Genomic DNA, 24,842 nt, shown 5'->3' on the forward strand with positions numbered 1-24,842 from the left:
CAATGGGGGAAGCCAGATTCTCTTAACAGCTGTGTGATTTACTTATCAACTGCAGTGATTTGCTTAATAACTGTGGAAAAAATGGTCATAAAATTGGGCGTGACTCACTTAAAAAAACCCTTGCTTAACAGTGGATATTTTGGTCTCTTTTGTGATCGTAAGTCAAAGATGACCTTTGTAAAGATAGATGACTGTTAGAGAGTGTGTCGCAGGTTTTCTTAAAAGGAGAGGCTTTTAAATGTCAATACGGTCTGTTAAATAAAACACAAAAACAGAAACCTGTGATTCCTATGGGCTGAATGACCTGGGCAATTAGTAAAAATAAAAATAAATAAAATTAAAAATTAAAACAAATTTTAAGAAGTGAGTGTGTGAGTGCATTGAGAGAAATTTTGGAGAAGAAATTCTGAGGAAGGCACATGTGGGACTTTGCAGTGCAATAGACTGAGTCCCTAAAATGTGATTCAGGACTCATAGGAGCACTTTGCAGGCATGTCTGAAGGCAATATTTTTGCTCCTAAGCCACCTTTTTGGAGATTAAGTCCCAGCCCTGAACAGCCTTATTGAGAAGATGAGGGAACAGGAAGATGTGTGCACATTAATCAATTTCCACACTGCTCTGTCTAGAGTGTTTTTCAACCTTGACAATTTTAGGGATGTGGACTTCAACTTCCAGAATTCCACAGCCAGCATTGCTGGCTGTGGAATTCTGGGAGTTGAAGTCCACATGCCTTAAAATTGTCAAGGTTGAGAAACACTCATCTAGACCATGCACAGTTCAAATCTGGTTATGGAAGGGGGTTAAAAATACCAAGCATGCAAAAGACGCAACTAACATGGTCACGGACGTATGCTCCACGCCTCCCACCTGACACAACTTGTGAGTTGACTGTTGCCATGGAGATATTCCCTTGCTGCAGTGCTGAGGCAGGTACCACAATTCCTTGGGGGTTGCCAGGTATGGCTGTCATGGAGTTGGGAGAATTTTGCAACATATCCTACAGAGAGAGAGAGAAGAAAAGAAAAAGATGGGGAAGAGAATTGCAAAACACTTTGTACACATGGCCCATGACAGATCATGTTTCAGCGCTAAGGACTTCTTCAACGAAAACAAAGATGGGTATGACCATCATCGCCCTCATCCTTTTTTCTGTAGGATTTGTCTTATTTCCTTTTTGATGTTGAGGCTTATAGCATGAGCTGAGACACAAAAAGAGGCCAGTGCCTATTTGACAACTTATAAGGAGCAAAACAAAACAAAACAAAACAAAAAAAAACCCATCTTATCCAATCCTTAGACAAGATCCACTCACTTTTTCTTTTCTTTTTTTACAAATTTTATTTATAATACAATTAAAAACAAACAAACATTGGATTTGATGTGACATTCCAGTATATACATTCTTGTCAGATTATTCCACTTTTTACAATCAATTCTTCATCTCTACATATACATCTAAGTTTTATATACAATACTTGTTCTAAAATAACATATATTTCTGTCTTAACATTTGTCTTTAATCCCTACTGTCCTCTTCAAATTCCTCCAGCAGTAAAATTTATCCCAGGTTTCATAATAAACTGATCCACATTTATCTTTTAATATCATTGTGAGCCTGTCCATTTCCGCACATGCTAATATTTTATGTATTAACTCTTCCTCTATGGGAATTTCCTTGCTCTTCCATTTTTGCGCTAAAGCAAGCCTAGCTGCAGTCAGGATGTGTAGCAGCAGGTAGATTGTTCCCTTGTCATATTTTTCTGTCGTTATTCCCAACAAGAAGAGTTCAGGTTTTAACTCTAAGTCCAGTGTTAATATATCCCTCAACCAGCTTCGATCCACTCACTTTTTCTTGATAAAGCCACAGCTGTCTCTGGAAGCAGCCTACTCAGAAACCCACGCAAATCAGGACCCCATTATCCTTTGGAGTTTGCACAGTCCCCACTCCAATTTTGTGGTGCAATTCTCAATTCAAAATGATTGTGCGTTTGGGGAAGGTCGTAAGTTTGGAAATTAAATATATCTAGGTAAAAGAAGGAAAGCGGATGAGAGAGAACTTGAAAAGCCATACACTTTTACAGGCTCAAAATATTTGGCTGTCAGTGTTATCAGTGCATAGCTGGGATAAAAATGTTTGAAAATAAAATACAGATAGTCCTTGACTTACAACAGTTCGTTTAATGGCCATTCAAAGTTACAAGGGCACTGAAAAAAAGTGAGTTAAGACCGTTTATGGCCATCTTGCTTAGCAATTTTGAGATCAGCCGTTAAGTTTGAAGACTATCTGTACAGATGGAAAAATAGAATTTGAATGGTGGGGTCTGCTGCATCCTTGTTTAAAAGCTGGGTTTCCTGATACACAATCAGTCATTCAACTTCTTAGAAAGTTCTGATTACTTGGATTTCAATGGAGCCCCCACAATATAACTTTGGCAATTCAGCCTTCAGGCTTGTTGAATACTTTGTACAAGCCATCTGCTCTTCTTGGCTGTCACTAGCCTTGCCAGCAAGACATGCCTTTTGCCAAGGTAAACTAAATTTATAGTGAGACATTCTTTTCCGTGAGCTGGTGGCATTATCAGTATGCGACAGTGGAAAAGCCCCAAAGCGGAATAGATGCAGAACAGAAATACTCAATTATTAAGGAAGACAGTCTTGCAATTTTGAGGGCTAACAGGTCAGCGTGCAATTAATACTTTTCATTGCTCATTACATATTTGCCTTATCTAAATAAATCCATACAGCTAATATTACTTTCTTGAGGATGCTGATCAACATATAATAAATAACATTCCAGTATCCAGAAAAATGCAAATGTATATGCAAAGCAATTCAGCAGAAACACTGTTGGGCTGAATTTCTAATTTCTTATTGCTTCGTAATATTCACTAATATATTATTGGGCAGACAAACATTTTCTTTCCATCCTGGCTTGTTATTCTGAAGAGTTGGAGTCTTGTCACTGTGCTGATATTTAAGAAATTACATTTTGGCTTGCCACTAACAAATGGGAGTTTTGATGCTTTGCACATTCACTGCTTAAGCAACCTACTTGCAATTATGACTTTGATTTATTTCAGACATTATCAGTGGGTTGGCTGTAGGAATCTATTTGGTGCTTGTTGTTTTTATCACAAATAGCCTGAAGTCCATCAACTGGGTCAGAAGCAAACTCTTTCTTACAGAGATCTCTTTCTGGTTTTTTTTTTCCAGCAATATTTTTTCAGTAGTTAAACTGATTAAACAATTGTTAGGCAATTATTGAATCAGAAACTTCTGCAAATCTATTAAAAATAATCTAGAAGCTGAGAGCTGGTTTGGTATAGTTTTTAAGGTGCTAGCCTAGAAATCAGGAGATGATGGTAAGTTCTAATCCTGCCTTAAAAATGAGAACTGGCTCAGTGAGGTAAATAGGAGTAGGTAAGAGTATTAGGTATGTTCATTGCCTTGAGTTGAATATGAAAAAAAGGTGGGTAAAAATCTAAAAAAAAAAAAATCTAAATAATGTCCCAAAGGTGTTTTTCCAGAAAGCACCTTTAAAATGTCTGCAGAATGAAAATGAAACCATGAAGCAGTGTGAGTGCAAGCAAAACATGCATCCAGGAGTCTTTTAAATCCTTTCTTATGATGAGAAATATCTATTTTTGACTATATAGAACTTCCAAATAGCTGGGGTATTTTTCTTGGAGCAAAACATCAAAAATGACTATTTTCTTGAGGAGTTTTGCCATGCTTAAAGAAGCCTCTCCCAAAATAAAACCTTTAGTGTATTATATTATTTTGTGCTGTTCCTTAATAAGCATTCATATTTTAGATATCAGTGTGAATACATCTGCAGAATGAATTTAAAATTCAGTGAATGAGTAGATAGTCATGCCTATTCAGTTTTTCATGGGAACCAAATATAAAACGTCAAAAACTGGGAAGTCTTTGAAAGTCTGGATGCTTGCAAGCTGCCTTAGCATTTCCTAACGCAAAAGATTTTTAAACTGTGGGAATAACTTAGATGTCTATTGCTTATATTAAGTCTGCTAGCTCCATATTCAATAAAGATTACCACTTAGAGGTTAGCTAGTACAGCTACTGTATTTACATCTGCGAGACAATAACTTTGTCATTCAAGGGATGAATTAAGATCCATTTCTCCAAGAGAGAAGAAAACCAATTTACGACTAGAAGAGAGCCAACCTAGAACTAAGAAATGTCCTGAGACCCTTAGAATAATTAATCAGTGGAATGACTTGGAGATTTTTAATAAGAGATTGGACAACCGTTTGTCTGAAATGGTCCAGGGTTTCCTGCCTGAGCAGGGGGTTGGACTAGATGACCTCCAATTCTTCGGTTATTCTCTTATTCTAACAGAGGACTGGCTCCTTCAACCATGAGGAAGATGCTATATGACAATTTTCAGCATCACTTACTAGTTCCCTTGCTCATGAGACTGATGACAATTGAGGTTCAAAGCATCTGGAGGGGTCAAAGTTTTCCACTGCTGCAATCTTTCCTAATGACCAGATGCTGTTGTATTATGAGCTCCGTCATATCTCAGAAGGAGACATGCGGCATTAAATGTGATCCCACAATATACAGGGGACCCTGGTTGAAAAAGGCTGCCCTGATGGAAAAAGAGTCCCTTGTGCAGTTGGGAGGCCCCCTTCCCTGGAGAAAAGGAATTGTGCATGAAGTTCTCCGTGACTTATAAGCACATCTTTGGAAGATTTATTCTGAGATTCTTTGAAATACATAATAGTGTGTTATCGGAAAGGGTCTCACCTCGTATCAGACATGCAGGAAGTAGAGAAGGGAAAATTATTAATTTACATTTGAAAAGATTAAAAAAATTAATGAAAGCAAATTGATTTAATTCCCGGCCACACTGATGGCAGGGATATTTCCAAGCAGCAAGTCATTCTGTGTGTATGCCAGCCCCAGGGGGCACTGTAAAAGATGGATGATTGCTTTAGTAGTGCCACATTCGCAGTAAATATCCTTCTCCTCTGATAGAAAATCCCGTTTTTTTTCCCATGGGGTCTTTAGTTCTAGCTGAACCAGTGTGCAGTCTATTTAAACATCTCCAAACCGTCCACTTCTCCTCCAAAACTCCAGGCAACTCCTCAAGTGGTCCTATCCAATTAGGAAGATGTTTAACTTGATGTTTCCATATTTTTAATCATTCTTTTTGAGTGTAGTAACAATCTCCTCGGGCTCAATCTAAAAAGCCTTTCTTGATTTCAATCAAGAAAGGATCAGACACCTACATCTTGAACATTCTTCTTCTGCACAGTGAGTAGAAGGTAACCAGCTCTTTTCCTTGTATGGCTTCACCAACATCTAATGATCTTTCTTTTTCCCTCGAGGGCCATCCTCAGAATCACACCAGGCAGTGTGAGAAAGAGGGAAGAAAGTATATGTGGCCATCCAGATCCATAGCTCCAGCGGGGAATGTGAAGTTCAATTAAATATTTTATTCCATACTTGCATGCCTTTCCTTCCAGCCCTCCTCCTCCTCCTCCTCCTCCTCCTCCTCCTCCTCCTCCTCCTCCTCCTCCTCCTCCTCCTCCTCCTCCTCCTTCTTCTTCTTCTTCTTCTTCTTCTTCTTCTTCTTCTTGTGTTTTACCAAGAAATATAGATAGGGCAGCCTAGAAAAGTCAATGCCTTCCTAACCATACCCAAGCACTCTGAGTTTGTTGACGATGTACATTTTGCTCTATGAGTTCATGGTGACCTAACCCTAACCCTAAGTGGGATTTTCCTCCAATGGGATTTTCCCATGTACTTTGCCAGGAAACATAGATAGGGCAGCCTAGAAAAGTAAGGGCCCTCCTAACCGTACCCAAGAACTCCAAATTTGTTGGCGACGTCCATTTTGCTCTATGAGTTCATGGTGACCTAACCCTAACTGGGATTTTCCTCCAATGGGATCTTTCCATGTATTTTACCAGGAAACATAGATAGGGCAGCTTAGAAAAGTCAGTGCCCTCCTAACCATACCCAAGCACTCCGAATTTGTTGGCGATGTCCATTTTGCTGTCCGAGTTCATGGTGACCTAACCCTAACCCTAAGTGGGATTTTCCTCCAATGGGATTTTCCCATGTATTTTACCAGAAATATAGATAGGGCAGCCTAGAAAAGTCAGTGCCCTCCTAACCATACCTAAGCACTCCGAATTTGTTGGTGACATCCATTTTGCTCTAGGAGTTCATGGTGACCTAACCCTAACCCTAAGTGGGATTTTCCTCCAATGGGATTTTCCCATGTATTTTACCAGAAATATAGATAGGGCAGCCTAGAAAAGTCAGTGCCCTCCTAACCATACCTAAGCACTCTGAATTTGTTGGTGACGTCCATTTTGCTCTAGGAGTTCATGGTGACCTAACCCTAACCCTAGGTGGGATTTTCCTCAAATGGGATTTTCCCATGTATTTTACCAGGAAATATAGATAGGGCAGCCTAGAAAAGTCAATGCCTTCCTAACCATACCCAAGCACTCTGAGTTTGTTGACGATGTCCATTTTGCCCTATGAGTTCATAGTGACCTAACCCTAACCCTAAGTGGGATTTTCCTCCAATGGGATTTTCCCATGTATTTTACCAGGAAACATATATAGGGCAGCCTAGAAAAGTAAGTGCCCTCCTAACCATACCCAAGCACTCTGAGTTTGTTGGCGATGTCCATTTTGCTCTCCGAGTTCATGGTGACCTAACCCTAACCCTAAGCGGGATTTTCCTCCAATGGGATTTTCCCATGTATTTTGCCAGGAAACATAGATAGGGCAGCCTAGAAAAGTCAGTGCCCTCCTAACCATACCTAAGCACTCCAAATTTGTTGGCGATGTCCATTTTGCCCTATGAGTTCATAGTGACCTAACCCTAACCCTAAGTGGAATTTTCCTCCAATGGGATTTTCCCATGTACTTTGCCAGGAAACATAGATAGGGCAGCCTAGAAAAGTAAGGGCCCTCCTAACCATACCCAAGAACTCTGAGTTTGTTGGCGATGTCCATTTTGCTCTATGAGTTCATGGTGACCTAATCCTAACCGGGATTTTCCTCCAATGGGATCTTTCCATGTGTTTTACCAGGAAATATAGATAGGGCAGCCTAGAAAAATCAGTGCCCTCCTAACCATACCCAAGAACTCCGAATTTCTTGGTGATGTCCATTTTGCTCTCTGAGTTCATGGTAACCTAACCCTAACCGTAAGTGGGATTTTCCTCCAATAGGATTTTCCCATGTATTTTACCAGTAAACATAGATAGGGCAGCCTAGAAAAGTAAGTGCCCTCCTAACCATACCCAAGCACTCGGAGTTTGTTGGCAATGTCCATTTTGCTCTCCGAGTTCATGGTGATCTAACCCTAATCCTAAGTGGGATTTTCCTCCAATGGGATTTTCCCATGTATTTTACCAGGAAACAGATAGGGCAGCCTATAAAAGTCAATGCCTTCCTAACCATACCCAAGCACTCCAAATTTGTTGGTGATTTCCATTTTGCCCTTGTAAAACTTTGGAATTTATTTCCTATTGACAAAGAAATTGCATCAAATAACAGATTAAAAGGAAGCTCTTGTTATTGATGCTAATAATTGCACAGCAAATGATAAAATAAATAAAATGCCATATGTGTCTACTCCATTTGCAAGATAGATACCAGATCAATGTATCTAGCCTTGTGTTCACATACTGTGTGTAAGCAGTTACAATGGAACTGCATATATCCCTCAGGATTTACGGTATTGCAAAGTTTTTTTGTGTGAAAAAGCTTCTTCTTCTTCTTCTTCTTCTTCTTCTTCTTCTTCTTCTTCTTCTTCTTCTTCTTCTTCTTCTTCTTCTTCTTCTTCTTCTTCTTCTTCTTCTTCTTCTTCTTCTTCTTCTTCTTCTTCTTCTTCTTCTTCTTCTTCTTCTTCTTCTTCTTCTTCCTTCTTCTTCTTCTTCTTCTTCTTCTCTCCTCTCTCTCCCTCCCTCCCTCCCTCCCTCCCTCCCTCTCTGTAACACGAATCCTAGTAATTAACAACTTGAGAAAAAAAAAAACATTAGCAAGCTGCCTTCAACAATGCTGGCACCAAAGTGAGATTTTTATCCTGCTGCATCATTTCCCAGGGGGTGGGGGATGGGTCAAGATCACTAAGAGTGCAGATGATGATTCTTCTATTTCAAGCTCCTGGGATTAATTCTAAACCATGACAAATTTCACTTTCTCACTCAGTCCTCTTTCTTAAAACATATATGTCATGAAAGAAAAACTTTGACTTTTCAGTGCCACTTTCTCTGAGATGTAGTTATTTTCCTAAGCCCCTTTTCCTGTTATGAGAGGGATTTTAGAGTAGATGGTAGAGTAGAGTAGAGTAGAGTAGAGTAGAGTAGAATAGGGTAGGGTAGAGTAGGGTAGGGTAGGGTAGGGTATGATAGAAATCAGTGTAGGAAGGGACCTTGAAGGTCTTCTATCCAACCCTCTGCTCAAGCAGGAGACCCTATTCCATTTCAGACAGTGGCTGTCCAGTCTCTTCTTAAAAGCCTCCAGTGATGGAGCACCCACAATTTCTGAAGGAAAGCTATTCCACTGGTTGATTGTTCTCACTGTCAGGAATTTTTTCCTTAGTACTAGGTTTTCATCTTAGTTTTCATCACCACCCTAAACTGAGACAAATCCTACTTTTATTGCCTTTAGGGTGAAAATCCAAGGGCAGAAGATTGATAATTTCTCCAGTTCACTGAGGCAGCAAAGCTGCTCCGTCCTCATCATTACTGCATTCAGATGAGTTATGCAGATGGGAGGATAGCTTTGGGATGTTTACAAAGAGACTTGGGATTCAAGAATGTAAATACAGCATTGAATGCGTTTCTAATCAATTAAAATAATTCCACACCATCTTCAGTGAAAACAGGGCATCAGTGAATTAATGTAAATAGTCCAGGGCTAAGACTGAGTACTCACTGATGAAATTCAAACCTAGAGTATCTCTTTTGAGTTAATGGCATATTTTCCCACCAAACTTTAGGGCAAGTCCAGCAAACTCTACGATCAGTGTCATAACCTTGAAAGGCTTCTGAAAAGGACATCTGTCCATTCCTCCTTCCCATGAAACTAATGATAACTTACTAATTTGATGCAAGAAAAATTCAATTCAGCAGCCAGAAAGTCACTTCTAAAATCAACATTTTTATCAAATGTTTAAAAAGGAAATTCTCTCTAAAATACATCTCTATGCCAACGAGGCAAATTAACACATTCTGCTCACAATTTCAGCTATCCTCATCCCTTTTCCCACCTTAATCATGCAATAATAAACTACTCAATTTGGAATTTAAAGTTATCTGTAAGAATCCCACTATAAAGTCTGAATACCAATAATGCCAGCAACGACAAAAATAAATGTCTTTTTCTGTGTATACTTCAATATTTTATAACAAGGATATAGAATATAATTGTTATATAACCATTAAAAAGATCGCTACTGAGAAGTATGTGATATTGCACCCAGACATACGTAGACAAACATGTACACGTTCATCTAGTAAACATAACATTTAATCCCCATTAAGGCTGTTATTCAATTTTCTCCCTCCCAATCACCTATTTCAATTCAGGATTTTGGGCTAATCAATAACGTAAAATCAGCTGCAGTTATTGGCTCTTGAATCCAATGTGATGGCTGAGATGGAAGCCTGGCAAAGTGCCAATGACTTCATTCCATCAGATCGCTGTATCAGTTTGGAGAATTAATGCCTGAACTGAACAGTGACAAAAAGACAACAAACAGTCATGTCACCTCTTAAAGAATAACAAATTGATTATGCTGTAACAAATTTGTTTCCTGCACTATGGTCCACTTGACTTTACTTCAGGTCGATATCTTTTACAGTGTAAGATGTGTCAGAATATAATCTTCCTTCTCGAAACACGTAAAGAATAAACACCACAGGCTGCCGTGCAGAAATATATCAAAAAGAGGCATGCTGTGAGTTACCCAGAATTTGCTTCCCTAAAGAAAAAGAAAGACATAAACACTTTCCTAAAGGTCTGTGGAGATTCTCAATTATCCAGGTCATGGTTGTCTCAAAGGTGCTTTTTCAAAAGGCAACCGGACTTTGTTTTTCCTTGAAGACGTTTCGCTTCTCATTCAAGAAGCTTCATTGTACGAGAAGCGAAACGTCTTCAAGGAAAAACAAAGACCGGTTGCCTTTTGAAAAAGCAACCTTTGGGACAAACACTTTCGTCTCTTCACTAATCTTATCAGCAGCCTTGGGGATTTATAGCATCATGGAATCATCATGTTTGATTATGGACGTCTCCTAATCCAGTGTTTCCCAAACTTGACAATTTTAAGGCATGAGGACAGCAACGCTGGCTGTGGAATTCTGGGAGTTGAAGTCCACATGCCTTAAAATTGTCAAGTTTGGGAAACACTGTCCTAATCCAATCCCATACTCAAAAGTGGAATCCTCAAATTATCCCAGACAACTGGCTGTCCAAATTTTGTTTGAAAACTACCGGACCCATGATTTTGGAAGGCAGGGGTTCCAATGTTTAAGAACATGCATGTTCAGGAATTCCCTCTTTATTTTGAGTTTGGATCTCTTCAGTGATGGGATTCAGCTGGTTCACACCAGTTTGGTAGAACTGTAGTTAATTTTTTGTTGACTTTAGTGAACTGGCTGAAGTCCTAGCCTTTTTTCTACACACTTCCGGAAGTCTGTTTTGAGTCGGGGAGCCCTCCCAGACCCAGGATGGCTCACTGGAAGTGCGTGGATGCCACTTCCGGAAGTCTGTTCTGGACCTCGGAGGCCCAGACCCAGAATGGACTTCCGGAAGCGGTGTCCATGCAGAGAATCAGTTGTTCAGGAATTTGAATCCACACCTTTTCCCCTGTGACAGCCCTTCAGATATTGTAGAGCTCTCTAACCACATGCTGCTTCCTTTCATGGGATCCCCCAACACTCCTCCGCCGCTAAATTCATATATGCCATAATAATGATTAATAATTCCTACTTTTAATTGCAAGGCGATTGCAACATATGACCAGTGCTAACAGAAGAAACAAGGGAAAGAAAACGAGAAGAAGTAGCAGTAGTTGTATGGTAATAATTATAGAGTAGAATTGTATTTGGAACAGCTGATCCCTCAAGAGTGTCTGTGTTTCTCATTATTCCAAGCACTTGTTCAGTATCCATGACTGGGAATAACTCTAAAAGGTCATGCAGTTTTGATAGGAAATAATTAACATTTCCTAACTTTAATGATCAAATGCCCAGCGATCTCATCAGTACTGGGAGTTTAAATGACAGAAACTGAGAAAAAATCAAGCCAAAGTCAACTACGAAGCTAAACATGTTGCTATTAGGAAGTTAATGGAGAGTGGCCAGTAATATGGATGTACAGTGCACAAACCTATGTGAGTGGTTAAGGCAACCTCAGCCAAGTCTCCCCCCCTCATATTATGAGCATTTGCTTTGAGAGTCTTCATGGATAGAGCATAGAGTACTTTGAACATGATCCGTAGGCTTCCCACAGCTCAGAAGCTATTCTGCATAGCATCATACCATAAGAAAGACAGAAATATCCTAGAAAATAATTTGTTCCAATATTATGTTCTTGACAGCATCTATAAGGCAAGATTATTACATGTACTAGAAAGGTATAGGAGGGTTTTCATCAATGGCATGTAGAATCAAGTTCTATCACAAATGTTCTCTTGGAAGACTTGGAAGGAACTGCTCTCTCTGTGAGACATTGTGCATCACTGTTGTTGTGGACATAACACTGGAACAGGGATCTCTTTGTGTAACTCAGTGGTTCTCAACCTGTGGGTCGGGACCCCATTTGGGGTCGAATGACCATTTCACGGGGGTCGCCAAACAAAGCTGTCCGCCATTTTCCCCCCTTTTCTTTGGCCACGCCCCTGGCATCCGGTGATGTATAAGTGGTTGGGGGTCACCACAACATGGGGAACTGTATTATGGGGTCGTGGCATTAGAAAGGTTGAGAACCACTGGTGTAACTGGAAGAATATAAATCACTGTGTGTACAGGAATATAAATCTGACAAATAATACTTTTAACATGAATGCAATACAATGACTTCCAGCATTGCCACAATCAACCTTGGTGATACTTCTGATTGTGGTTTCTTTCTCAGCCTTCCCACATTCGTTGGAAAATTGGAATAGAAAGCATAGAATGGTTGAAATGGACACTCTATTCAAGGTTTCAAATGAACATGGAGCAATCAGAAGTTGGAATGCCACCAGTATTTCTGCTTTATGTCTGCTATCCACTGGATGGATATCCTATGGTTTCAAAGGAACCCCGGAAATATATTTTTGACAATTGACCTAGTGGTCTGCAGTAAGAGGAGAGGGAAAGTGACGTCGTGTGCTTCGTGACGTCATCGTACAAATGTTGCAAACAATACGCTAGCGCTACTTGAGGCAGAATGTAAGCAATTTGCCGATTTCCAGAACGACATCATGATGCGTGAAGCACTATTTTGATGTCACTGTTCAACTTATAGACACAGCCACGCCCACTTGGTGGTGACGATTGGAACCCTCAGCGCTCTCTTCACTGCTCTACCTAGTGCAAGAGCCTGTAAAAAGGGCATTCGTGGCTGAGCCCAAAAGTTGAAGGCAAAATAGGATGAGGGACAACACGCCTGAAAACATGAAATGGCTCAGTAAGTTTAGAAACATTCTGCAGAATAAGCCAAGGAGTATTTGTACTGTATTCTGTGCTAAGAGGCTGATTCTGCACACAGCATTTGAGAGCATGGAGCTGGGATTTCTTGGGACTGTGTAAGATCCATCCCGTTCCATTTTTGAATTGACTGCATCAGTTTCCTTTGAAAAAGAGACATGTGCATTTGTGAATGTGTGATTCTAAACCTATTTTATCCAAAATTATTATTAGTTTTTTAAAAATGCTGGTAGAACTGCTTGGGAAGCTGAGAGCGGCCCCAGAATAAATGGCGAAGGGCAAATCTCCAACAGATAGAGATGTTCTCTCACACATGTTGCTCCGATCAGCTTACAGTGGAACTTGCAAAGGTCAAATTTCTCTTCTATGCTTTCTGCAAGATCTGGATGCTTTTGGCTTGTTTATTTTTAGAGCAGAGGGAAAACTGGCAGTAAGAAAGAGATGCAGCCAACACAAGGTGCCCTGCTGTAGTGTAATGATAAACGCACCGGTGTGTGAACAGTGTATAGCACTGCACAATGCATGGGGCTCGAATTAAGCCAAGCAGACTCTTCATAGCATTACATGGCTACATTGCCTCTGACGTCATGCTCAACCCAGCCCTGATCTTTAGACAAAACGCCTATTTATACTACTATGAAAACTAATATTGCTTTAAGAAAAAAAGTCTCCATCTCGGTTGGAATGAGAATATAAAACATTACGGAACTATGAAGCGATTGGGAATCAGTTCCAAATAGAAACACAAAATATAAAATGCTCTTTGCAGCCCCGGCATTATTGTATTTCCATTTCCATAAAAGTTTTGAGATTTCCAACTCTGCTCAAATGCTTCGATTCCCTCCCACGAGAATTGATTGCTTTTGGCCAGGCTCATATATTGTGCTACAGCTGGTTTCCTTATAACTGTGGTTTGTGAGATAAGTTATCCAGCTATGCTCAGCCAAAGCAAAATGGCCCTCTTTGTTGGCCGGTGCCATCATTATACGTTCTGTCATTCTGTTGGTCACAGTTACCTTGATCTGCCTCCAGGATTAATGGAAAAACCCTAAGCCTCTTGTAAGTCAGAGGAAGGTATTACATAGTATAGTATTATATAGTGCAAATGAAGATTAATTTTAGCTGGCGTCTTTGGAAGAGTTGGATAGTACGTAGACAAGTCCCATCAACAGCAAATACTGTCTGAATTTTATAAGTGGTTTTGCATTTCCCATTAACAAATAGAAAGATCAACACCTTATGCTTGCAGGATAAAATGCAGGAAAATCCTTTACATGTGTAGATAAAAAAGAAATGACCTGGATCCTATTTTGGATGAAAGTCAAAGTGCTGAATTGAACTGAATGGGGGTCTGTTGAGATCTTCCAGCTTTTTCCTTGGGTATGGCTCCTGCACATTTGAAAATTATACAGCAGACAGCATGGGATACTTTGATTCCGTAGGATAGCTTAGCCATTTGGAAAAATGTTCTTCTGCTTTTATTTTCTTGTACCTCTTAAAAGCACAGGAGCTCTGCCAGGAAAATGAGAGAGGAAAAACTGGTAGGTTTGTTTGGAACATAGAATCACAGGGACCTCAGAGGTGTTCTACTCCAACTCTAATCTAATGAAGAGAAGGACGAGGGGTGACATGATAGCCGTGTTCCAATATCTCAGGGCTGCCCCAAAGAAGAGGGAGTCAAGCTATTCTCCAAAGCGCCTGAAGGCAGGAAAAGAAGCAACGGATGGAAACTCATCAAGGAGAGAAGCAACCTAGAACTAAGGAGAAATTTCCTGACAATTAGAACAATTAATCAGTGGAACGAGTTGCCTCCAGAAGGGGTGAATGCTCCAACACTGGAAGTTTTTAAGAAGAGATTGGACAGTCATTTGTCTGAAAGGGTATAAGGTTTCCTGCCTGAGCAGGGGGTTGGACTAGAAGACCTCCAAGATCCCTTCCAACTCTATTATTATTATTATTATCGATCATCGCACAGTCAGCCAGATGTTCAGACTGGATTTGGCATTTTGTCTACCTATCGAGTCCTTACCCAGGACCTGGGATAGGCAGATGTGGATGTTTGATGGTATTACAGATATCGTCGCAGGATGGAAGCAGTTCCTAATAAGGCCGCCTTTTGCATATTATTATTATTATTATTATTATTATTATTATTATTATTATTATTATTATTATTATGTTGTTGTTGTTGTTGTTGTTGTTGTTGTTGTTGTTGTTGTTGTTGTCCCCCTGCTCAAGGCAGGAGACTTTACATCATCCCAATCTATTTTTGAAAACCTCCAACGATGGAGCACCCACAACTCTGGGAAGTGAGTTATTCCGTTGATTAATTGTTCTCACTGTCAAAAATTTTCTCCTAATTCTAGGTTGGATCTCTCTTTAACAAGGTTCCACCCATTACTTCTTGTTGTGCCTTCTAGTGCTTTGGAGAATAAGTCAAGCCCCCCTTCTCTGTGACAATCTCTCAAGTCCTGGAAGACAGTTATTGTGTGCTCCCTAATGTTTCTCTTTGATAGGCTAGACCAGTGATGGCGGACCTTTTAGAGACCGAGTGCCCCAAAACTCCACCCCCCCTGCCTGCTCTGCCTCCGCCCGCCCCTGTCCCGCCTGTCCACGGGACCTGCCCACAGGGCCACGCACTGCTTCCATGGTCCGCCGCAGATCACCCAGGCAGCCCTGCAGTGCCATAGCAGCCAGGCACTCCGCCCACACCCCACAGCATCATCTGCATGCTATGGGGCACGAGGGCGGAGTTTTGTCCTTGCTGCCCGGCTATGTCATTGGCTGTGCTGCTCCATGTGGGCCACGCCTGGGGACGACTCTCCTCCAGGGGGGCTGCTGGTGAGGAGGGGGCCGTGGGGGGAGGTGGGGCTGGGGCGATGGCATGCGTGCCCACAGAGAGGGCTCTGAGTGCCACCTCTGGCATGTGTGCCATAGGTTCGCCACCACTGGGCTAGACATACCTAGCTCCCCTCAACCATTCGTCATATGATTTAGCCTCCAGACTCTTTATTGTCTTTGTTTCTCTTCTCTGCACCCTTTCTAGGGTCTCAGCATCTTTTTTTTATATCATGGTGACCAGAACTATATGCTTAGGAAATATAAGTTGCCCTCCGGCCTTTGCAATGAAGTCTGGAGAACACAGATATTTCTTCTGCACCTCATTGTAGCCCAGATTCATGGCCGGACACTCTCTCCCTCCTGCTCTCTCCTTTACTCTGACCCATGTTTATGATCTCATCGTGGGAGACAAGGATGAATGAATGCAGTCCAACAGCAATGTGTCAGCTAGGCATTTCAGAAAGATCAATGCTTTTGGACCTGCCCAACATGTGCAGGGATCCTGCACAGTGAGGAAATAGCACTCAACAAGTTTTCCCCATCTTATATTACAATGGTGGAATGCCAGCCTATTATACAATGTTTGGAATTGGGAGAAAGACATTTGGACCCATGGCCATCTGTCCTTCAGAATTCAGATGATTGATTTGTTCTCCAGGAAGTGTAGAAAGGGCAACTCGGGGGCAAGGAGAGGAGCCAGGGCCCACATGCCTCAGATCTCCAGAGTAGAAGTACAAGGCTATCTAGCCCAGACCGGTGTCTGAACTTGCGGGCTGTATGGAAGACTCCTAGCTTTAATCCAAGCTACCTTCAGGTAGGGCTGGAGACTTCATTGTTGAAATTCTGCTGCTAGTTAGTGTAGTAAAAGCTGAACATTTTCTTAGTTTTGGGGAGCTTTCTGTCTGCCACCCAATTAACGTGATCACCTACGTGGATGGATGAGTTCTATAGGAAACAGGCAGTGCATAAACAGAAAGTTTCTGGTTCATTTTCTGCCTCCCATGGATAAAAAGGGTTAAGTAACAGGATCAGCCAGTGAGTGGAGTGATTAAATTTGAGGTGGAAAACCCAGGACTTCCAAATCTCTCCCTAAAAACCTGCCACTAAGATAAGCAGGAAAGGAGGACCAAAATTTGGGGTAGTGGTTAAGTCACCAGACTAGGAACTGGAAGATCTTAAGTTCTAGTCCTGCCTCAGGCATGAGGCCAGCTGGTGACCATGAGGCAGCCATATTTGCTTAACAGCTGCGTGATTCGCTTAACAACTGTGGCAAATTAAGTCATAAAATTTAAAAAAACCCCTCTCAATAATGGTCTTGCTTAGCAAGAGAAATTTTGGGCCCAGTTGTGATCGTAAGTCGAAGATTACTTAATGGAACACACATAAATATAAAATGGTTCTCTGTACTGGATTAAAAACCAAATGAAATCCTGCTTCAAACCCTTAATTTTTATTTATTTTTTGTCCTAGCTTACTGCCTTGTTCTGGCTGGGCCTGCATTCTTCAAATGTCAGTCCCAAAATAGGCTCCAGTTTTAGTTCTTGAGTTACGTGAAATGGGATCTCTCCCGTCAGCCTCCCAGTACATCACCTCAGCAGAAGCCGGCAACATCAAACTAATTTTATCCAAAGCTTACGCCCGTCTCCCCTCCAATGGTTCGCGCAATGTGTCATCCCAGCAGCCGGCCGCACGAGAAAAAGAAAGTGCAGTCATTCCTTCCTTTCCGCAGAAGACAAATTCCTTCTCCAAATGTCAAGGAAGGGGAAGAAGAGCCATTTCCATGCCTCTCTAAGGGGCTGATTATTTTCAACAGACTTGTGTTAATTTTCTGATATGATCCTCGCATCTTTGTGAAGCTCTAAATCCTCATTACTTTTCCTGACCGATGCATTCTAATTAGATCAACATTTAGAAAAAAAAAAAAATCACAATAGCCACAGGACAGCTTTCCATCTCATTAACTCCTCACATATTATTTTCATGAAAATTACTGATAAAACTGTGCATCTGCATTTGCTGGGACTCAGAGCTCCGTCAGTTCATATCTAACATCTCTCTCATCGCCCTGGATGCGAGGCGTTGCCATGGCGACTTGCAATAATAGAAACCAATAAATTACAAATGAGATGCTCGTTGAGCAATTATTGTTCTCCTTTATGCAAGTTTCTTGCTAATTTTGATCATAAGGGAAACTACAATAAAGCAGTAAAGGAATATTAAGTCCATTTCTAGAGAATATTTGAAGACACAATAGGCTCTCTGCCTGCGCATGTTTTCTTTCTTTCTTTCTTTCTTTCTTTCTTTCTTTCTTTCTTTCTTTCTTTCTTTCTTTCTTTCTTTCTTTCTTTTTCTTTCATTCTTTCTTTCTACAATTAAATGATTTAGATAGTTCAGTAAAATCTAAACAGGAACCAAACTTTTCCACTCTATCATCACCCCTCCCCCCCTTTTCTCCCCAAATAAACTCTCTGGGTTTGAATAACCTAGCCTTTGCACTGTAGCATAGAGAAAGATGGATTTTAACTTAACATTCAGAGATCCCTCCACTCAGCCGGCTTGAAAAACTGTCCCTGGCATCTTTAAAATATTATTCTACAGGCAGAAATCACCATCCAGTTATAGACAGCAGATAGCTTGAACCAAAGAGGTTGATCCATGTGATGGGCAGGACAGCTCTAACAATGCTCACTCAAAATTTCCATGTTTTAAACTATATCTCTAAAACACGGGTCCTTTCTGCTAACAGTATTCCATTTCATTCTCCTAACAATCTGGAGCTTTTGCATTTTTGCTTGTCTCCAGCTATCTCAATCTCTAAACTTGTCAATATGTCCCCTGAGCCTGTCTTCTGAAGAAAAAGCAGCTTTAACCCTTGAATGCTCTTCTTTTTGGGGAAAGGGAGTGATTGTAACTATGCATTTTTCATTTGGCAAAGAATTAAGAGAATAGATCTTTTGCATATTCATTTTTTTTTTTTTTTTTTGGTGGGGTGGCCAACAAAACAAAACAAAACAGGTAACATCAGCAGAGGAGTAACTTGCATGGTTTAGACTAGGAAGGAAGCATTCAATGTGAAGCTGGTATCTGATTCCCTGTTTGTTCGTTGATACTATTGGAATGGCATAGCAAATTAAAAACAAACAAACAAACAAACAAATCTGCTTCTTGTACAAAGGGTGGGGTTGGGCTAATGGGGTTTCAGTCTACTGCAAAGGATAAGAGAGAATTTGGTTTTGAACAAAGAGCAGAGAGGTTGGGTCTGGAACTAGTATTTATATATAATATTTATGACTTATAAATAAAAACATAAATTATTATCGATATATTTATTAGTACAATTATTGTAAAAATCAACAAAGATGATTAGGGGCCTGGCTAAAACATACGAAGAACGATCGCAAGAATTGGGTATATCTAATCTAGTGAAAGAAGGTCCAGGGGAGACATGATAGCAATGTTCCAATATTTGAGGGGCTGCCACAAAAATGAAGGGGTCAACTTATTTTCCAAAGCACCTGAAGGCAGAACAAGAAGCAATGGATGGAAACAAAAAGAGATTTCCTAACGAGAACAATTAACCAGTGGAACGGCTTGCCTTGCAGAAGTTGTGGGTGCTCCATCACTGGAGGTTTTTAAGAAGAGACTGGACAGCCATTTGTCTGAAATGGTATAGAGTCTCCTGCTTGAGCAAGGGGTTGGACTAGAAGACCTCCAAGGTCCCTTCCAGCTCTATTCCGATTGATTGATTGAATTTCAGTGGAGATGTTTAAGAAGAAATTGGACTGCCACTTGTCTGAAATGGTCTCCTGCTTGAGGAGGGGGGGTTAGACTAGAGCAGCACCCCCAACTTTTCTGGCTTGGCAGTCTTGTGGATAGGGGAGGAGGGGATGGTTTTTCGTGGGCAACAGGCATGCGCACAGCTCTATTTGCACAACTTTGCTTACACGACTGGCGCTTTGCGCGTGCAAGTGCCCATCGCTCATGCAAGTGGAGCTGCGTGTACGCACGTGCTCACCCGCCACTTGTGCAGCCCGGTTTTCAACAGGCCGCGGTTCAGTAGTGGTCTGCAGCCCAGGGGTTAAGGACACCTTGATCAGAAGACCTCCAAGATCCCTTCCAACTCTGTTATTCTGTTAAATAGATTATTGAGGGGAAAAAGAGAGAATTGTTTTGTTTTTTGTTATTTTATCGTTGTTTCATATTGTTCAGTAACCTCTGGCTCTCTGTGATCTGGTGGGCAATAGTTTGCTCTTGGAGTAGCTGGTTTTTTTTAGGTTCCCACAATTGTGGTCAGTCGTATCCAGCCACCTTGTCTCGTATTGGTTCTTTTCTCAATCGCCTTCCATTTCTCCCAAGTATCAGGATCCCCTCCGTTGACTCTTGCTTTTGAACATAAAGGGTCCAAAATATGTAGGCTTTAGCCTCATCATTGATGTTTTCATGAGTTTTTCTTTATTGAGCACTGAATTGTTGGATCTTCTTGCAGTTCAAGATATTATCAGCTTTTTTTTTCTGGGATAAAAATTCAACGGCATCATTTTTTTAAAAAAATTCATTCAGCTGTTCTGATGCTCCAAGCTTTTACAACCATATGATATAACTGGAAAAAGCATAGCCTTGAAAAGATGTACCTCTGATGTCAGTAGGATGTCTCTGCCCTTTAATATTTTGTCCAGGTTTGTCAGAGTCATTTCTTCAGGTAGCAGACTCACTTTTCTTTATTTTAAAATGATGGTCACCATCCTTGTTGATTTTTCAGTCCTGGAAAATAAAGCCTGTTATTACTTCAGTTTCTTCGCCCCCTGTTTGCATTGGGTTGGCCTTGCCAGCTGACATTTTAAAATGTTTATGTTATTAATGTTATAAAATTAAGATATGCATATATATGCATATATGTGTGTGTGTGTGTGTGTGTGTGTGTGTGTTTTCTGAGGTTTTTGCGGGTGTTTGTATGTAGGTCTTTGGTTGTTCGGGTTTTCTCCCACGTAAAATTGGAAGTGTCTTGGCGACGTTTCGACGAAGTTCCATTTGTCATCATCAGGCTGGTGTTTTTGGCTTCCTAGAAGCACGAAGCCGAAAACACCAGCCTGAAGATGACGAATGGGACTTCGTCGAAACGTCGCCAAGACACTTCCAATTTTACGCGGGAGAAAACCCAAACAACCAAAGACCTACATATATATATATATATATATATATATATATATATATATATATATATAATATATATAAATTAATTATATATATATATATATATATATATATATATATATATATATATATATATATATATATATATATAACTTTTAGTATTAATATTGACCAGCTTTTGCACTCTTTCATCTTTAATAACAGATTCTTTAAGTCTTTCTGACTTCCAGGTATCAAAGTGGTATCCGAGGCTGTTAATGTGTCTCCAAGCAATTTTAATTCGAATTAAACTTGGTCCATTGTTTTCCCAATTTTGAAAAATTGCTCCATATTCTGTTTTCTTTTGTCTTCCCTTGGTCTTCATATAAATTCTTTAACATGCTGATATAAGCTGGTACGCCCATGCTTTTAAGGGTTATCCACAGTATGTGCAGTCTACGTTCTACACAGTCAAAAGCTTTTCCAAAATCAATAAAGCAAAAATAGATTTTTTTCCCCCATTATCCACTGGATGTTAGCAATGTGATTCTGAATCCAGCCTGGAGAGCTCTTGGCCCGTGTATTGTTGAAACCTGGATGCACACTCTGAAATGTTATCTTATAACAAATGAGATAAACAGGTTGTTTGGTAGTTGGATTGTTCTCTTCTGGTAAATGAACCTGTGTTTATTTTTTCCAGTCCCATGGCCCCTTGCTATGTTTTTCATACCTGCTTGGCAGATTCACTCCATCATCTTGCAAGGTTTTAAAGATTTGTGCCGGCATTTCAGCAACAGTTACAGCTTTGTTGGCAGTATTTTCCAGGGCCCATTAAACTTATTTTCTCCAATGTCTGGGTATATTTTAATAGAAACCCTTTTTGTACATTTGTACATTTGAAACATCTCATGTTTGTAGTTTCTTTTTCTGACAGATTTTTGTCTTCTTTACCCTATTTTTATGTCCCTCTTTGCATTAAAATTTCTTACGATTTCGGTAACATTCTTAAATAAATCTCATGACCTTCCCTTTCTATCATTATCCTTGATTTCTCTGCACTGATTATTTGGATACATTTCCTTATCTCTTCTTGATCTTATCTGGAACTCAGCTTTAATGGGGTACAGTTTCTCCTTCCTCTGTGGCCTTTTTCCCTTGTAATTCTGGATATCTTTGTGTTGTCTTTAATGATGTCATAAATTTTAGCCCAGAACTGTTCAGGCATTCTATTTATCCATTCTAATCCATTAAATCTATATGCTGTAGCATCACCGCATAATCCTATCACACATTACTGAAGACAAACTTTGCTGGTTTGATGATTTTATTTGTTTTCTTTAGTTTCACTGCAAGAAGGAGTTTGAACAATCTGCACTCATTCTTGGCTTTGCCGACAGAATAGATGGTTTCCATCTTTACTTGAAGAATATACATGTCATGGTTCCGACTAATGAAAGACTTCAAAGAACTTCCAGGCATGTTTATCCTAAAGCCTTTATTACCAGTGTTACAAATTGATGGCACATCATGGAGGTTTATGCCAGAATCTGAATTCCTCTTGCTGGCATCTAACTTTTATTGCTAACCCCCTCCCTTATCTTGCAGTCACAAGTCACATCTTCCAATTAGCCCAGAGGGCAGAGATTCACTTCCATTCCTTTTCCCGGGCTTTTGTTATTTCCCCTCCCTTTTCTCCGTCATCTGAATTAACTCTAAAAATACCAGACAGTTCTGCATATTTTGTCAAAGCAAGAATATTCAATATTAGCAGCGTTGACATCACAATCAATTTAATTTTGGTGATTGTCCATGCAGCAATATCTTTTAGGTTGCTGAAATGAGGTATTTGTTATAAACTTAGTATTTTCTCGGCAGAACTCTGCCTTTTCCATCATTCTGTATACGGAGTCCATATTTTCCCATTATATTACATGATATTTTATTTTCAACTTTTAACATTCCAGGCTCCTATAAAAGTAAAGGTTTCTGCTGCCCAGTCATACCTGATGCTAGTGTTCATCGCTGTTTCTTAGCTGAAGGTGCCAGTGTTGTCTGAAGACACTTCCATAGTCATGTGGCCAGCACGACTGAACGTTATAACCGTCTTACCAAAGTAGTATCTATTTATTTGCTTGCATTTGCATACCCCCAAACTGTTCTGTGGGCAGGAGCTGGAGCAAGTAATGGGAGCTCACCCCATCACAAAGAGCTCGGGTCTCAAACCCGGGCTCTCAACTTTCCAGTTGACAAGTTCAGCCTCTTTAACCACTGAGCCATCACATCGCGTCCCAGTCTCCTATACTTATTTTGACATTGTTGAGGGTGTTGTATCAACAAGGGTTCAAAAGTCCCATAAAACCGTTAGGAGTTCTCTTTCGTCTGTATCTCTGATTGGAACTTAAACTTGGGATTGTCATAATATTTGTTGGCTTGCTTTTCATCCAAACAGAGATGATCCCATTGGATACTTTCTGAGTAGAAAGACTCCTCTTCTAGTAACACACTGACGTTTTTGTAAATCTCCTTTTAGTTTTCTTGACCGTAGGTTACTCATGCCTAAAAAAGATATTATTCTTTCCAAAAGCATCTCTCTTTCTTCTTTTAGGGAATAGAAATTGTAAGAAAAGTATATTTATTTTCTACGAGCTTACATTTTTATGTTTCTTTTACAATCTTTTTCATCTTGTAAAAGATAATTGAGGCACTACTCAGCAGGTTGAATCAGATTTCCTTTTTAAAGTTATGCTTTTGCCAAGCATTATAGATTTGATGATGTGGGAACATGTCAAGTGTTGAGAAAGACGTTAAGAGTAAATAAATGCTGCAGCTTGATCCTATATAATACTTCCCCCCCCCCACAGTATGTAGTTTCTTTTCTAACTTTTAAATAGGTTCTTGTATGTATGTATACGTGTCTTCTCCAGAAACCCATACCTGAAAACTTCAAAAAAAATAGTATCAAATGATCACAGAATATGAGCATGTATGCCAGATGTTGTTGAAATTTATATATTTTGGGAGTGGGTTTTTATGCATCTTTTGCAGATTCTGCAAAGTTCTATATTATCATAAAAAACATGACTGTCCCTACGGAATGTGAGCAGACATTTGTCTTCTGATTTCTCTCTGGCAAAACGCATAAAAAGCCGTATTTATTTGGGATCTTAAGAATTGTATTCCTAGCTTATCTGAAGGTAAAGCACCAGCTAGGTTCTGCCATCTCCAAAAACCAAACAGAATGAGAGAAGGATTTTGACCTCAACCTCAAAACATATTGTAAAGGAAATAATGCAACTTGGATCATAAACTGCATTGGAAATATTTTTCTGGGTTTCAAAGAGAGGTTTTTTTTATGTAGACTCTTCAGTTTAAAGAAATATTTGGCCTGCTAATATAAATTTCCTATCCTTATCCGCTTACCTGGAAGTAAGTCCTATTGAGCTTGGTAGAACTTACTTCTGTGTGAAGTAAAGAGGATGCTGCTAAGCCACTTGCAACAGCATTGCTATGATTTTACTCAAATATATACAATAATTTTAATACATCCAGGTGCAAATCACATTATACTCATTCTGGGGTTGACCTATTTTCACTCAAATAATAATCATCCTTTGCATATTCTAGTAAGGGAGAAGTTAAATTCTAAGAGAATAGAGTGCAGGTGTTCTTTTTCTTTATAGTAATGATGGTATTTAATATCTAATAGATCTCCTCTTTAGGAATATAAACAGGGAGAGATAAGTGCAATTTTTTATCAAACAATTAAACAATTTCAATCCTGCGAGCTAGGGTATGAAAAAAAGAGCTGTTTCTCAGATTACATGCCATACTAGCCATGTTTGTAAGCAGCACATTTATGAACAAGACAACATTCTTGGGCATGATTTATTAGAGTATCCTCGGAGTAAGTAGGAAGCAGATACAGAAAGCTGTTTTTGTGAAGCGGTGAAGAAGGTGACAAATGGTGACAACCAAAGACACTGGACTAGCCTTGAGAACAGAGCTGACTACTTGACAACTAATATAATACACTACCTAGGAGTTTCTTGGGTCTTCAAAATGTTATATTGGTGATAAGTCTTTTTTTGAAAATTTTTTTAGTGTAATTAAACCAATGCTGGGTGTGTGGAATGTTTCCTCTGAAAGGGAATAAAGGAACACATATATTCTATTAATAA

The 24,842-nt window shown here is 39.9% G+C and overlaps 1 protein-coding gene across 8 annotated transcripts in view; it reads right to left on the reverse strand.

The window, feature by feature from the left end:
- PKNOX2 (PBX/knotted 1 homeobox 2) overlaps nucleotides 1–24,842 on the reverse strand; it is a 271,719-nt gene that overhangs the window by 26,477 nt on the left and 220,400 nt on the right. For all 8 annotated transcript variants that reach the window (XM_039356443.1, XM_039356444.1, XM_039356442.1 and 5 more), the window contains one exon: nucleotides 869–998. In XM_039356443.1, coding sequence (XP_039212377.1) covers nucleotides 869–998 — 130 coding nt within the window. The remainder of the gene's footprint in view (nucleotides 1–868; nucleotides 999–24,842) is intronic.

This window comes from Crotalus tigris, unplaced genomic scaffold, assembly GCF_016545835.1.
Source record: "Crotalus tigris isolate CLP2741 ecotype Arizona unplaced genomic scaffold, ASM1654583v1 scf7180000018825.4774228, whole genome shotgun sequence".
Taxonomy (NCBI): domain Eukaryota; kingdom Metazoa; phylum Chordata; class Lepidosauria; order Squamata; family Viperidae; genus Crotalus; species Crotalus tigris.